This window comes from Oncorhynchus mykiss, chromosome 4 (genome assembly GCF_013265735.2).
Source record: "Oncorhynchus mykiss isolate Arlee chromosome 4, USDA_OmykA_1.1, whole genome shotgun sequence".
Taxonomy (NCBI): Eukaryota; Metazoa; Chordata; class Actinopteri; order Salmoniformes; family Salmonidae; genus Oncorhynchus; species Oncorhynchus mykiss.
Window position 1 is genome coordinate 41,902,840 of NC_048568.1, and position 16,198 is coordinate 41,919,037.

The 16,198-nt window shown below is 41.1% G+C and overlaps 1 protein-coding gene across 1 annotated transcript in view; it reads left to right on the forward strand.

Annotated features, from left to right (window-relative positions):
• The window catches only part of LOC110522644 (protein-tyrosine kinase 2-beta), a 50,316-nt gene that overhangs the window by 18,575 nt on the left and 15,543 nt on the right, over nucleotides 1-16,198 (forward strand). The window contains exons 10-17 of the mRNA XM_036976367.1: nucleotides 8,522-8,623; nucleotides 9,245-9,362; nucleotides 9,521-9,560; nucleotides 10,051-10,088; nucleotides 10,266-10,307; nucleotides 13,197-13,294; nucleotides 13,422-13,503; nucleotides 16,077-16,177. Of these exons, the coding sequence (XP_036832262.1) occupies nucleotides 8,522-8,623; nucleotides 9,245-9,362; nucleotides 9,521-9,560; nucleotides 10,051-10,088; nucleotides 10,266-10,307; nucleotides 13,197-13,294; nucleotides 13,422-13,503; nucleotides 16,077-16,177 (621 nt within the window). The remainder of the gene's footprint in view (nucleotides 1-8,521; nucleotides 8,624-9,244; nucleotides 9,363-9,520; nucleotides 9,561-10,050; nucleotides 10,089-10,265; nucleotides 10,308-13,196; nucleotides 13,295-13,421; nucleotides 13,504-16,076; nucleotides 16,178-16,198) is intronic.

Sequence of the window (16,198 nt, forward strand, 5' to 3'; positions counted from 1 at the left end):
ATAATGACATCACAATACCCCATAATGACATCATACCCCATAATGACATCACAATACCCCATAAATGTATTAAAAATAAAAAAAACATCCCATTTACATTAGTATTCAGACCCTTTACTCAGTACTTTGTTGAAGCACCTTTGGCAGCGATTACAGCCTCAAGTCTTCTTAGGTATGATGCTACAAGCTTGGCACACCTCTATTTGGGGGGTTTCTCCCATTCCTCTCTGCAGATCCTCTCAAACTCTGTCAGGTTGGATGGGGAGCGTTGCTGCACAGCTATTTTCAGGTCTGTCCAGAGATGTTAGATCGGGTTCAAGTCCGGGCTCTGGCTGGGCCACTCAAAGACATTCAGAGACTTGTCCTGGAGCCTCTCCTGAGTTGTCTTGGCTGTGTACTTAGGGTCGTTGTCCTGTTGGAAGGTGATCCTTCGCCCCAGTCTGAGGTCCTCAGCGCTCTGGAGCAGGTTTTCATCAAGGATCTCTCTGTACTTTGCTCCGTTCATCTTTGCCTCGATCCTGACTGGTCTCCCAGTCCCTGCCGCTGAAAAAACATCCCCACAACATGATGCTGCCACCACCATGCTTCACCATAGAGTTGGTGTCAGGTTTCCTCCAGGCGTGACGCTTGGCATTCGGGCCAAAGAGTTCAATCTTGGTTTTATCTGACCAGAGAATCTTGTTTCTCATGGTCTGCGAGTCTTTAGGTGCCTTTTGGCAAACTTCAAGCGGGCTGTCATGTGCCTTTTACTGAGGAGTGGCTTCCGTCTGGCCACTCTACCATAAAGAACTGATTGGTGGGGTGCTGTCGTTCTGGAAAGTTCTCTCATCTCCACAGAGGAACTCTAGAGCTCTGTCAAAGTGATCATCGGGTTCTTGGTCACCTCCCTGACCAAGGTGCCTTCGCCGATTGGTCAGTTTGGCGGGGCTGCCAGCTCTAGGAAGAGTCTTGATGGTTCCAAACTTCTTCCATTTGAAGAATTATGGAGGCCAATGTGTTCTTGGGGACCTTCAATGCTGCATAAATGTTTTGGTACCCTTCCCCAGATCTGTGCCTTGACACAATCCTGTCTTGGAGCTTTAAGGATAATTCCTTTGACTTCATGGCTTGGTTTTTCCTCTGACATGCTCTGTCAAGTGTTGGACCTTATATAGAGAGGTGTGTGCCTTTCCAAATCATGTCCAATCAATTTAATTCACCACGGGTGAACACCAATCAAGTTGTAGAAACATCTCAAGGAAGATCAATGGAAACAGGATGCACCTGAGCTCAATTTCTCTCTTGGTAAAGGGTTTGAATACTTATGTAAATAAGGTATGTTTTTATATATATTTGTTTATATTTTATATATACATTTATACACACATTTGAAAAAAATTATATAAACCTGTTTTTGCTTTGTCACTATGGAGTGCAGATTGCTGATTTTTTTAAGAATATTTATTCAATTTTAGAATAAGGCTGTAATGTAACAAAATGTGGAAAAACTCAAGGGGTCTGATTACTTTCCGAAGGCACTGTATATGTTGCCATTTCATCATTTTCATTGCATTATCATGAATGCTTTCTGACCGAGATTCTCATGTTGTTCCTGTCCCAGGTTGGGTGCTGAATCCTCCTCTGTAATCCTCCTCTATAATCCTCTGTAATCCTCCTCTATAATCCTCCTCTATAATCCTCTGTAATCCTCCTCTATAATCCTCCTCTATAATCCTCCTCTATAATCCTCTGTAATCCTCCTCTATAATCCTCCTCTGTAATCCTCCTCTGTAATCCTCCTCTGTAATCCTCCTCTGTAATCCTCCTCTGTAATCCTCCTCTGTAATCCTCTGTAATCCTCTGTAATCCTCTGTAATCCTCCTCTATAATCCTCCTCTGTAATCCTCCTCTGTAATCCTCCTCTATAATCCTCCTCTGTAATCCTCCTCTATAATCCTCCTCTGTAATCCTCCTCTATAATCCTCCTCTGTAATCCTCCTCTATAATCCTCCTCTGTAATCCTCCTCTGTAATCCTCCTCTGTAATCCTCCTCTATAATCCTCTGTAATCCTCCTCTATAATCCTCCTCTATAATCCTCTGTAATCCTCCTCTATAATCCTCCTCTATAATCCTCCTCTATAATCCTCTGTAATCCTCCTCTATAATCCTCCTCTGTAATCCTCCTCTGTAATCCTCCTCTGTAATCCTCCTCTGTAATCCTCCTCTATAATCCTCCTCTGTAATCCTCCTCTGTAATCCTCTGTAATCCTCCTCTATAATCCTCCTCTATAATCCTACTCTGTAATCCTCCTCTATAATCCTCTGTAATCCTCCTCTGTAATCCTCCTCTGTAATCCTCCTCTGTAATCCTCCTCTGTAATCCTCCTCTATAATCCTCCTCTGTAATCCTCCTCTATAATCCTCCTCTGTAATCCTCTGTAATCCTCTGTAATCCTCCTCTATAATCCTCCTCTGTAATCCTCCTCTGTAATCCTCCTCTATAATCCTCCTCTGTAATCCTCCTCTATAATCCTCTATAATCCTCCTCTGTAATCCTCCTCTATAATCCTCCTCTGTAATCCTCCTCTGTAATCCTCCTCTGTAATCCTCCTCTATAATCCTCTGTAATCCTCCTCTATAATCCTCCTCTATAATCCTCTGTAATCCTCCTCTATAATCCTCCTCTATAATCCTCCTCTATAATCCTCTGTAATCCTCCTCTATAATCCTCCTCTGTAATCCTCCTCTGTAATCCTCCTCTGTAATCCTCCTCTGTAATCCTCCTCTATAATCCTCCTCTGTAATCCTCCTCTGTAATCCTCTGTAATCCTCCTCTATAATCCTCCTCTATAATCCTACTCTGTAATCCTCCTCTATAATCCTCTGTAATCCTCCTCTGTAATCCTCCTCTGTAATCCTCCTCTATAATCCTCCTCTGTAATCCTCCTCTATAATCCTCCTCTGTAATCCTCCTCTATAATCCTCCTCTATAATCCTCCTCTGTAATCCTTCTCTATAATCCTCCTCTGTAATCCTCCTCTATAATCCTCCTCTGTAATCCTCCTCTGTAATCCTCCTCTATAATCCTCCTCTGTAATCCTCCTCTGTAATCCTCCTCTATAATCCTCCTCTGTAATCCTCCTCTGTAATCCTCCTCTATAATCCTCCTCTATAATCCTCCTCTGTAATCCTCCTCTATAATCCTCCTCTGTAATCCTCCTCTATAATCCTCCTCTGTAATCCTCCTCTGTAATCCTCCTCTATAATCCTCCTCTGTAATCCTCCTCTATAATCCTCCTCTATAATCCTCCTCTGTAATCCTCCTCTGTAATCCTCCTCTGTAATCCTCCTCTATAATCCTCTGTAATCCTCCTCTATAATCCTCCTCTGTAATTCTCCTCTATAATCCTCCTCTATAATCCTCCTCTATAATCCTTCTCTGTAATCCTCCTCTATAATCCTCCTCTGTAATCCTCCTCTGTAATCCTCCTCTATAATCCTTCTCTGTAATCCTCCTCTGTAATTCTCCTCTATAATCCTCCTCTGTAATCCTCCTCTGTAATCCTCCTCTATAATCCTCCTCTATAAACCTCCTCTATAATCCTCCTCTATAATCCTCCTCTATAATCCTCTATAAACCTCCTCTATAATCCTCCTCTGTAATCCTCCTCTGTAATCCTCCTCTGTAATCCTCTATAATCCTCCTCTGTAATCCTCCTCTGTAATCCTCCTCTGTAATCCTCCTCTGTAATCCTCCTCTGTAATCCTCCTCTGTAATCCTCCTCTATAATCCTCTGTAATCCTCCTCTATAATCCTCCTCTGTAATCCTCCTCTATAATCCTCCTCTGTAATCCTCCTCTATAATCCTCCTCTGTAATCCTCCTCTGTAATCCTCCTCTATAATCCTCCTCTATAATCCTCTGTAATCCTCCTCTATAATCCTCCTCTGTAATCCTCCTCTGTAATCCTCTTCTATAATCCTCCTCTATAATCCTCCTCTATAATCCTCCTCTGTAATCCTCTTCTATAATCCTCTTCTATAATCCTCTTCTATAATCCTCCTCTGTAATCCTCCTCTGTAATCCTCCTCTGTAATCCTCCTCTGTAATCCTCCTCTGTAATCCTCCTCTATAATCCTCTGTAATCCTCCTCTATAATCCTCCTCTGTAATTCTCCTCTATAATCCTCCTCTATAATCCTCCTCTATAATCCTTCTCTGTAATCCTCCTCTATAATCCTCCTCTGTAATCCTCCTCTGTAATCCTCCTCTATAATCCTTCTCTGTAATCCTCCTCTGTAATTCTCCTCTATAATCCTCCTCTGTAATCCTCCTCTGTAATCCTCCTCTATAATCCTCCTCTATAAACCTCCTCTATAATCCTCCTCTATAATCCTCCTCTATAATCCTCCTCTATAAACCTCCTCTATAATCCTCCTCTGTAATCCTCCTCTGTAATCCTCCTCTGTAATCCTCTATAATCCTCCTCTGTAATCCTCCTCTGTAATCCTCCTCTGTAATCCTCCTCTGTAATCCTCCTCTATAATCCTCCTCTGTAATCCTCCTCTATAATCCTCCTCTGTAATCCTCCTCTGTAATCCTCCTCTATAATCCTCCTCTATAATCCTCTGTAATCCTCCTCTATAATCCTCCTCTGTAATCCTCCTCTGTAATCCTCTTCTATAATCCTCCTCTATAATCCTCCTCTATAATCCTCCTCTGTAATCCTCTTCTATAATCCTCTTCTATAATCCTCTTCTATAATCCTCCTCTGTAATCCTCCTCTGTAATCCTCCTCTGTAATCCTCCTCTGTAATCCTCCTCTGTAATCCTCCTCTATAATCCTCTGTAATCCTCCTCTATAATCCTCCTCTGTAATCCTCCTCTATAATCCTCCTCTGTAATCCTCCTCTATAATCCTCCTCTGTAATCCTCCTCTATAATCCTCCTCTATAATCCTCTGTAATCCTCCTCTATAATCCTCCTCTGTAATCCTCCTCTGTAATCCTCTTCTATAATCCTCCTCTATAATCCTCCTCTATAATCCTCCTCTGTAATCCTCCTCTATAATCCTCCTCTGTAATCCTCCTCTGTAATCCTCCTCTATAATCCTCCTCTATAATCCTCTGTAATCCTCCTCTATAATCCTCCTCTATAATCCTCCTCTATAATCCTCTGTAATCCTCCTCTATAATCCTCCTCTGTAATCCTCCTCTATAATCCTCCTCTGTAATCCTCCTCTATAATCCTCCTCTGTAATCCTCCTCTGTAATCCTCCTCTATAATCCTCCTCTATAATCCTCTGTAATCCTCCTCTATAATCCTCCTCTGTAATCCTCCTCTGTAATCCTCTTCTATAATCCTCCTCTATAATCCTCCTCTGTAATCCTCCTCTGTAATCCTCCTCTGTAATCCTCTTCTATAATCCTCTTCTATAATCCTCCTCTATAATCCTCTTCTATAATCCTCCTCTATAATCCTCCTCTGTAATCCTCCTCTGTAATCCTCTGTAATTCTCCTCTATAATCCTCCTCTATAATCCTCCTCTATAATCCTCCTCTGTAATCCTCTTCTATAATCCTCTTCTATAATCCTCCTCTATAATCCTCCTCTGTAATCCTCCTCTGTAATCCTCTGTAATTCTCCTCTATAATCCTCCTCTGTAATCCTCTGTAATTCTCCTCTATAATCCTCCTCTATAATCCTACTCTGTAATCCTCCTCTGTAATTCTCCTCTATAATCCTCCTCTGTAATCCTCCTCTGTAATCCTCCTCTGTAATCCTCTGTAATTCTCCTCTATAATCCTACTCTGTAATCCTCCTCTGTAATTCTCCTCTATAATCCTCCTCTGTAATCCTCTTCTATAATCCTCTTCTATAATCCTCCTCTATAATCCTCCTCTGTAATCCTCCTCTGTAATCCTCTGTAATTCTCCTCTATAATCCTCCTCTGTAATCCTCTGTAATTCTCCTCTATAATCCTCCTCTGTAATCCTCTGTAATTCTCCTCTATAATCCTCCTCTGTAATCCTCCTCTGTAATCCTCTGTAATTCTCCTCTATAATCCTCCTCTGTAATCCTCCTCTGTAATCCTCTGTAATTCTCCTCTATAATCCTCCTCTATAATCCTCCTCTATAATCCTCTGCAATCCTCCTCTATAATCCTCCTCTGTAATCCTTCTCTATAATCCTCCTCTATAATCCTCCTCTGTAATCCTCCTCTGTAATCCAAAAATAGCTCAGCACTCTGGTGAATGATCTGAAATGAACATGTTTTTTTTTTGCCACACGAATGTTTAGGGTATGAGCCCTTCTTCAGCGTGCATAGGGAGAATGTTACGACAACTGTACAGGCCTCACACAGGTGGGCATAATAGATTCACAGTCATTATTGACCCAATCAGATCGCAGCAGAAGGAGCTGTGTGGGAAACATGGAAATTGAATAAAAATAACTACAGTTGAAGTGGGAAGTTTACATACACTTAGGTTGGAGTCATTAAAACACGTTTTTCAACCACTCCACACATTTCTTGTTAACAAACTATCGTTTTGGCAAGTCGGTTAGGACACCTACTTTGTGCATGATACTAGGATTTTTTCCAACAATTGTTTACAGACAGATTATTTCACTTATTTTTCACTGCATCACAATTCCAGTGGGTCGGAAGTTTACATACACTAAGTTGACTGTGCCTTTAAACAACTTGGAAAATTCCAGAAAATTATTCAATGGCTTTAGAAGCTTCTGATAGGCTAATTGACATAATTTGAGTCAATTGGAGGTGTACCTGTAGATGTATTTCAATGCCATACCTTCAAACTCAAGACCTCAGAAATAAAATTGTAGACCTCCACAAGTCTGGTTCATCCTTGGGAGCAATTTCCAAAATATGCTGTAAACAGGTACAAAAGTATCTATATCCACAGTAAAACGAGTCCTATATCGATATAACCTTAAAGGCCGCTCAGCAAGGAAGAAGCCACTGCTCCAAAACCGCCATTAAAAAGCCAGACTACAGTTTGCAACTGCACATAGGGACAAAGATCATACTTTTTGGAGAAATGTCCTCTGGTCTGATGAAACAAAAATAGAACTGTTTGGCCATAATGACCATCGTTATGTTTGGAGGAAAAAAGGGAGAGGCTTGCAAGCCGAAGAACACCATCCCAACCGTGAAGCACGGGGGTGGCAGCATCATGTTGTGGGGGTGGCAGCCTCATGTTGTGGGGGTGGCAGCATCATGTTGTGGGGGTGGCAGCTTCATGTTGTGGGGGTGCTTTGCGGCAGGAGGGACTGGTGCACTTCACAAAACAGAGGACATCATGAGGAGGGGAATTGTGTGGATATATTGAAGCAACAAGACATCAGTTAGGAAGTTAAATCTCGGTCGCAAATGGGTCTTCCAAATGGACAATGACCCCAAGCATACTTCCAAAGTTGTGTCAAAATGGCTTAAGGACAACAAAGTCAAGGTATTGGAGTGGCCATCACAAAGCCCTGACTTCAATCCTATAGAACATGTGTGGGCAGAACTGAAAAAGCGTGTGTGAGCAAGGAAGCCTACAAACCTAACTCAGTTCCACCAGCTCTGTCAGGAGGAATGGGCCAAAATTCACCCAACTTATTGTGGGAAGCTTGTGGAAGGCTACCCAAAACATTTGATCCAAGTTAAACATTTTAAAGGCAATGCTACCAAATACTAATTGAGTGTATGTAAACTTCTGACCCACTGAGAATGTGATGAAAGAAATTACATCTGAAATAAATTCTTCTCTATACTATTATTCTGACATTTCACATTCTTAAAATAAAGTGGTGATCCTAACTGACCTAAAACAGAGAATTGTTACTCGGATTAAATGTCAGGAATTGTGAAAAACTGAGTTTAAATGTATTTGGCTAAGTTGTATGTAAACTAATGACTTCAACTGTGTATATATGTGAGGGTATTTTCAGCATTTAACATTTATATCCTTCTACAAAAAAAAACATTCCTCATTCTTTTTAACCTTTATTTAACTAGGCAAGTCCGTTTAGAACAAATTCTTATTTTCAATGACGGCCTAGGAACAGTGGGTTAACTGGTCTAGGAACAGTGGGTTAACTGGTCTAGGAACAGTGGGTTAACTGGCCTAGGAACAGTGGGTTAACTGGTCTAGGAACAGTGGGTTAACTGGTCTAGGAACAGTGGGTTAACTGCCTGTTCAGGGGCAGAACGACAGATTTGTACCTTGTCAGCTCGGGGATTTGAACTTGCAACCTCTTGCTGCCTGCTGTAAGGGTATCTCTCTTTGGAGAGGTAATACATCCCTATCTCTTCCTCATCCCCATCTGTCCCATCCCCAGCCTGTGTGGGCTCCAGGGTGAAGTTTCCCTTAAGGACAGATCTAGGATCAGCTTCCACTCTCCCAATACTTACCCTAACCATTAGTGGGGAAAATGCTAAACTGACCCAAGGTCAGTGTCTACAGGGCAACTTCACCCTACACCTGAGGCTTTTAAGTGTACCAGCTAATTGTTACTCTCTTATACCCACAAGCCTGTGTGTCTAGCGAACTTCAAACAGATCAAGAGCATCAAGTGTTTATCTCAGAGTGACAACAAAGCCCTCCTCAATCTTGACATAGACGGAGCCAGACAGGTACACATTGAAAAATATAGAAAAAAACTTTATTAGCACTGCTTAAATCAGGACACAGTGAGGCCTGGAGCCATTATTCATTAATGGTCTCAGAGTACTGATCTAGGATCTAGGATTTAGAGCATAATACATAGTTATTTACACCTGATCTAGGATCAGTTTTGCATTTAGATCATAATACATAGTTATATAAACCTGATCTGGGATCAGTATTGCCTTTAGATCATAATACATAGTTATTTAAACCTGATCTAGGATCAGTATTGCCTTTAGATCATAATACATAGTTATTTAAACCTGATCTAGGATCAGTATTGCCTTTAGATCATAATACATAGTTATTTAAACCTGATCCAGGATCATTACATCTACTCTGAGAGACTTTGTGAATAAGTGCCCTGAGTCATAACTTGAGATCTGTGTGTGTATCAACAACAACAACAACAACAACAAAAAACACGCAACATTTTTATTGACTTGATGGTTGAGTAAAATGCCTGCATCTTAAGTAATATTCTGCCCTGAAAGGCCAATAGGTCTATGACCCCTTTGACATTATAGTGTTTTGTAATGTGATTTGTAATGGTCAGTAATGTGAATGGTTTGTATCTTCTTCGTCAGCCTCTGTCTATCAACGTGACTAAGTTTGCGATGGCAGAGAACATGGTGGATCTTATTGACGGTTACTGTCGTTTGGAGCACGCCACTGACGAGTCGTTCATCGTCAGACCTGACAAAGGTAAAAGGGGGGAATCAGGAAGTTCACCCCGTCTATATAATGCTTAGGGGAAACACTGAAAGAAAGAGTGCATCACAACTTGGGTTTCCTCGTTTTCTACTTTCTCGTCCAATTGAACCGATGTGAAGTAACACCATGTTTTTGTCGTGACCCCATAGACGCCAATCTACGATGTTCCCTTCCAGATCTGCCCACAAAGTGAGTGGATTGAACAAAGCTTAATATTTGGGGCTTTTTTGTGTGTCATTTCTGTAAAAAAATCACTATGCTGAAACTGAACTGTACATATTGAAGAGTAGTTGTTGGAACATCGGATGTAAGCTCAAGTGAAAAGTGAGTCTTTCGGAGTGTTTTATCAACGAGACAGGAAGTGTTATTGTAACAGTGTGCCTGGTGCATTGAGGAACTATAAACCCTGGATTGATGATCCTCTCCTCCTCTGGCTGTCTCTCCTCTCCTCCTCCTCTGGCTGTCTCTCCTCTCCTCCTCCTCTGGCTGTCTCTCCTCGCCTCCTCCTCTGGCTGTCTCTCCTCGCCTCCTCTGGCTGTCTCTCCTCGCCTCCTCTGGCTGTCTCTCCTCTCCTCCTCCTCTGGCTGTCTCTCCTCTCCTCCTCCTCTGGCTGTCTCTCCTCGCCTCCTCTGGCTGTCTCTCTCCTCCTCCTCTGGCTGTCTCTCCTCCCACTCTGTAGTCAAATGGAAAACACAGGTTGCTTCAGATATAGCATGGGTGAGTTATTATCTACCAAGACTGCTTTCATCTTTGTTTGACGAGTATCACGATTCATTATCATTCATTACTCTTCGTTCAAATCAGTACAGTGGCTATGGGGGGTGGGGCAATGTGTCAAGTTGACCCATCTGTTTTTGACCACAAACTGACATCATCAAATATCCTATCGGTCAGGATCTGAAATCTACGCTGAGATTGATGAACGACCAAGGTCTGGTAAGTAGTACGTTTCCTGAAGTCCATGATCAGCTCCTTCTTTTTGTTTTTGACGTTGAGGTTGAGGTTATTTTCCTGGCACCTCTCCCGCCAGGGCCCTCACCTCCCACTATAGGCTGTCTCGTCATTGTTGGTAATCAGGCCCACTACTGTTGTGTCGTCTGCAAACTTGATGATTGAGTTGGAGGCGTGCGTGGCCTCGCAGTAGTGGGTGAACAGGGAGTACAGGAGTGGGCTTAGCATGCACCCTTGTGGGGCCCCCTGTGTTGAGGATCAGCGTAGTGGAGGTGTTGTTTCCTACCTTCACCACCAGTCCAGGGCCCAGTTGCACAGGGCGGGGTTCAGATCCAGGGCCCCGAGCTTGATAATGAGCTTGGAGGGTACTAAGGTGTTGAACGCTGAGCTGTAGTCAATGAACAGCATTCTCACATAGGTATTCCTCTTGTCCAGATGGGATAGGGCAGTGTGCAGTGCGATGATGATTGCATCGTCTGCCGATCTATTGGGGCGGTATGCAAATTGAAGTGTGTCTAGTGTGGCTGGTAAAGGGTGAGGTGATGTGATTAACTAGCCTCTCAAAGCACTTAATGATATACATTTAGTTCATTTACCTTTGCTTTCTTGGGTACAGGAACAATGGTGGACATCTTGAAGCAAGTGGGGAAAGCAGACTGAGATGGGAGAGATTGAATGTGTCCGTGAACACTTCAGCCAGCTGGTCTGTGCATGCTTTGAGGACGCGGCTTGGGATGCTGTCTGGGCCGGCAGCCTTGCGAGGGTTAACGCGCTTACAGGATTTACTCACGTCGGCTACAGTCTTTGGGAGCATGGATTCCGATTGTTCAGACCTGTGTTGAATAGACCTTAGCACGGGTACTTCCTGTTTGAGTTTCTGCCAATAGGAAGGGAGGAGCAGGATTTAGTCGTGATCTGATTTGCCGAAGGGAGGGCGGGGGAGGGCCTTGTAGCCATCCCGGAAGGGAGAGTAACAATGGTTGAGAATTTTTGATGCTCGAGGACTACAGGCAATGTGTTGATAGAACTTTGTTAGCGTTTTCCTCAGATTTGCCTTCTATGGTCTACTGTATGTTCTATGATCTACTGTATGTTCTATGATCTGCCTTATGTTCTACTGTATGTTCTATGATCTACTGTATGTTCTATGATCTACTGTATGTTCTCCTGTATGTTCTATGATCTACTGTATGTTCTCCTGTATGTTCTATGATCTACTGAATGTTCTATGATCTACTGTATGTTCTATGATCTACTGTATGTTCTCCTGTATGTTCTATGATCTACTGTATGTTCTATGATCTACTGTATGTTCTCCTGTATGTTCTATGATCTACTATATGTTCTATGATCTACTGTATGTTCTATGATCTACTGTATGTTCTATGATCTACTGTATGTTCTATGATCTACTGTATGTTATCCTGTATGTTCTATGATCTACTGTATGTTCTATGATCTACTGTATGTTCTCCTGTATGTTCTATGATCTACTGTATGTTCTATGATCTACTGTATGTTCTATGATCTACTGTATGTTCTATGATCTACTGTATGTTCTATGATCTACTGTATGTTCTCCTGTATGTTCTATGATCTACTGTATGTTCTATGATCTACTGTATGTTCTATGATCTACTGTATGTTCTATGATCTACTGTATGATCTACTGTATGTTCTATGATCTACTGTATGTTCTATGATCTACTGTATGTTCTATGATCTACTGTATGTTCTATGATCTGCCTTATGTTCTACTGTATGTTCTATGATCTACTGTATGTTCTATGATCTACTGTATGTTCTCCTGTATGTTCTCTGATCTACTGTATGTTCTCCTGTATGTTCTATGATCTACTGAATGTTCTATGATCTACTGTATGTTCTATGATCTACTGTATGTTCTCCTGTATGTTCTATGATCTACTGTATGTTCTATGATCTACTGTATGTTCTCCTGTATGTTCTATGATCTACTATATGTTCTATGATCTACTGTATGTTCTATGATCTACTGTATGTTCTCCTGTATGTTCTATGATCTACTGTATGATCTACTGTATGTTCTATGATCTACTGTATGTTCTATGATCTACTGTATGTTCTATGATCTACTGTATGTTCTATGATCTACTGTATGTTCTCCTGTATGTTCTATGATCTACTGTATGTTCTATGATCTACTGTATGTTCTATGATCTACTGTATGTTCTCCTGTATGTTCTATGATCTACTGTATGTTCTATGATCTACTGTATGTTCTCCTGTATGTTCTATGATCTACTGTATGTTCTATGATCTACTGTATGTTCTCCTGTATGTTCTATGATCTACTGTATGTTCTATGATCTACTGTATGATCTACTGTATGTTCTATGATCTACTGTATGATCTATGATCTACTGTATGTTCTATGATCTACTGTATGTTATATGATCTACTGTATGTTCTACTGTATGTTCTATGATCTACTGTATGTTCTATGATCTACTGTATGTTCTATGATCTACTGTATGTTCTATGATCTACTGTATGTTCTCCTGTATGTTCTATGATCTACTGTATGTTCTATGATCTACTGTATGTTATCCTGAATGTTCTATGATCTACTGTATGTTCTATGATCTACTGTATGTTCTCCTGTATGTTCTATGATCTACTGTATGATCTACTGTATGTTCTATGATCTACTGTATGTTCTATGATCTACTGTATGATCTATGATCTACTGTATGTTCTATGATCTACTGTATGTTCTACTGTATGTTCTATGATCTGCTGTATGTTCTACTGTATGTTCTATGATCTACTGTATAGTCTAAGTTGTAAGTTCCATGACAGCTACTCATGGTGTTGTTGTATGCTTGGTTCCAGTGGTGAAATATGGAATCGACAGAGATGACATTGTTCTGGGACGGATCCTTGGCGAGGGTTTTTTCGGGGAGGTCTATGAAGGAATGTACAAGAAATCGGCAAGTCTATCTCCTGACATTCTACTCACACAGTCAATTCTAACACCTCAAATGGGTCTAACTAACCACAATATTGATCTCACTGTTTGTGTGGTGTGTGTGTCTGGTCTCTGTGTTTGTGAACCAGAATGGCGAGAGGCTAAGTGTGGCGGTGAAGACCTGTAAAGACTGTTCACCTGACATCATGGAGAAGTTCATGAGTGAAGCAGGTACAGAGCAAATACTGATCACACTTCACCAACTCACTAGCCTTGTGGTTCGAGTGTCCGCCCTGAGATTGAAAAGTTGGGATCCCCGGCCAAGTCATACCAAAGACTGTAAAAATGGGACCCTGCTTGGCACCAGTGGTGTAATTTATTACATTTTTTGCAGACCTCAAAAGTGGTCTCCTGATGTGGTTTAAAAATAGTTTGACGTACCTGTGCGTCAATCTAAGTAACATAATTTAAAAAACCCCAATCAATATCTGAATTAAAAATTAAAATAAATGTATGGGCAGCATCTCAATCCACTGCATCCTCCTATGTCGGCCTTCCTCATCTAGTGGAAGGTGGCCGAGCTACAACGATGTTTGTCAGACCAGGAGACATCCTGAAAAATCTTCTGTAGCATCCGAACAGTTTGGCCTACAAACTAATGTGGAAAGATGAGATTCTCACGAACACGACTGTAGCATCCGTACAGTTTGGCCTACAAACTAATGTGGAAAGATGAGATTCTCACGAACACGATGGTGTTCTCCATTTTTCTCTACGACCCCCACAAGTGTTACCGGTAACCACGGTAACTCATACAAATAAATGGAATTATATGGAGGTAGTTTTGTGCCAACAAAAATAAGGGGTTAAATATGTTTCCAAAAAACATTAAAATATTTCCTGATCTTTCTTACATGTCCAAGATATAGGACAGAGACTTCAAAACCTTATTCATTGACAGTCTTTTATTGTCATTAATGAATGTGTTATTCAATGAGATTTTATAGGCTGTAGTAGTAAAGGCCGAATTCAATATTTTTTTAGGCAATATGGGAATTTGTTTTAGGTAATATGGGAATTTGTTTTAGGCAATATGGGAATTTGTTTTAAGCAATATGGGAATTTGTTTTAGGTAATATGGGAATTTGTTTTAGGTAATATGGGAATTTGTTTTAGGCAATATGGGAATTTGTTTTAGGCAATATGGGAATTTGTTTTAGGCAATATGGGAATTTGTTTTAGGCAATATGGGAATTTGTTTTAAGCAATATGGGAATTTGTTTTAGGTAATATGGGAATTTGTTTTAGGCAATATGGGAATTTGTTTTAGGCAATATGGGAATTTGTTTTAGGCAATATGGGAATTTGTTTTAAGCAATATGGGAGTTTGTTTTGGCAAAATTAGAGTATACCCACTTCAAGCAATATGGGAATTTGTTTTGGCAAAATTAGAGTATACCCACTTCTTGGCACTCAGCATTAAGGAGAGATTGGGGGTGTGGCCCTGCGATAGACTAGTGTCCTGTCCAGGGGGTGTCCTGGTACATCAAGCTGTCTCTCTACAGAAACAGGAGACAGACTAGTGTCCTGTCCCCATTCTGTACATTACCTTGGAAATAATGGACAATGCACAGGGACGAGGCGGAGCCGAGTTTGCAGAGTTCATTTTGCCAAGGTCATGTACAGAACTGAGATGTTTATCCCGCTTATACCACAAACAATACCAAAGCACACGTTTACCGGTATTGTCACGATGTTCGTAATAATGATGGTTGGAGAGTACTTCGAGTTCCACATGCTTTTAATGAATAAAGTGAAACTTAAGCAAATACAAAACAAATAAAGAATAAACTAACCGTGACGTCAATGCAGTGCCAACAGGCAACTAAACATAAACAATATCCCATAACCCACAGGTGAGAAAAATGCTACTTAAGTATGATCCCCAATTAGAGACAACGATAACCAGCTGCCTCTAATTGGGAATCATACATACAAACATACAAACATCACCAACATAGAAAATGAAACTCGTCAGGACACTCAACACTGTTCATTTACAAGGAGATTGCATAGCATATCAAACACTAGGCTAGAAGCCCAGCTAAATAGTTTGTTTCTAGCCAACCTGCCAATATGACAAGCGAATTAAAAAAAATACTAGTTGCTGAAAATAGCTGGTGAAACTAGAAATATGTGGGAGGATTTGACATCTTTAGCAGCAAAGGGGACAGGAAAAATGTATGTTCATCACTCACCTCATTAGGTCATCAATCAGATGCTCTGCAAAAACAAATCAATGCTAGCTAAGCTTTTCCTCATTGGACCTGTGTTTACAATGTATCCTATTTCAGTATGAGTGGTTGTTGGTTTATCTTTCTGTTACTTTGTAGAAAGTACAGTCTGCATGTGTAGGTGCATATTGCGTTATGATTGCTAGGTGTCCCGAAATCTTTTCCCAACTGTCCCGATATCTGGTTTTAATGTACATTCTAGAATGCCCTTCTGACCAAACAGAAACAACGATGCTGTGGTATACATACTATTAGTAAGTATTATTATAATTTTTGTATCCAGTCGGATTAACATTCCAAACAGCCTACCCGACCGTTCGGAGGTGTCCGCATGGTCCCAAAGCACACCCTTGCCTTGTTTTGTACCACATTCCAATGATAAAACTGAGGGGGGGGGGACAAAAATTCAATTTCAAAATGTGTGTGTGTGGGGGGGGGGGGGGTACAAGCTTCCGCCCCCCATACAAAATGTAAGGAAAAGTTGTATGGTTAAACCTGTCCATTCTCCAGTGATCATGAAGAACCTGAAACACCCCCACATCGTCAGTCTGATCGGTGTCATAGAGGAAGACCCAGTGTGGATTGTCATGGAGTTATACCAGTATGGAGAGGTGAGAACCACAGCCATACTA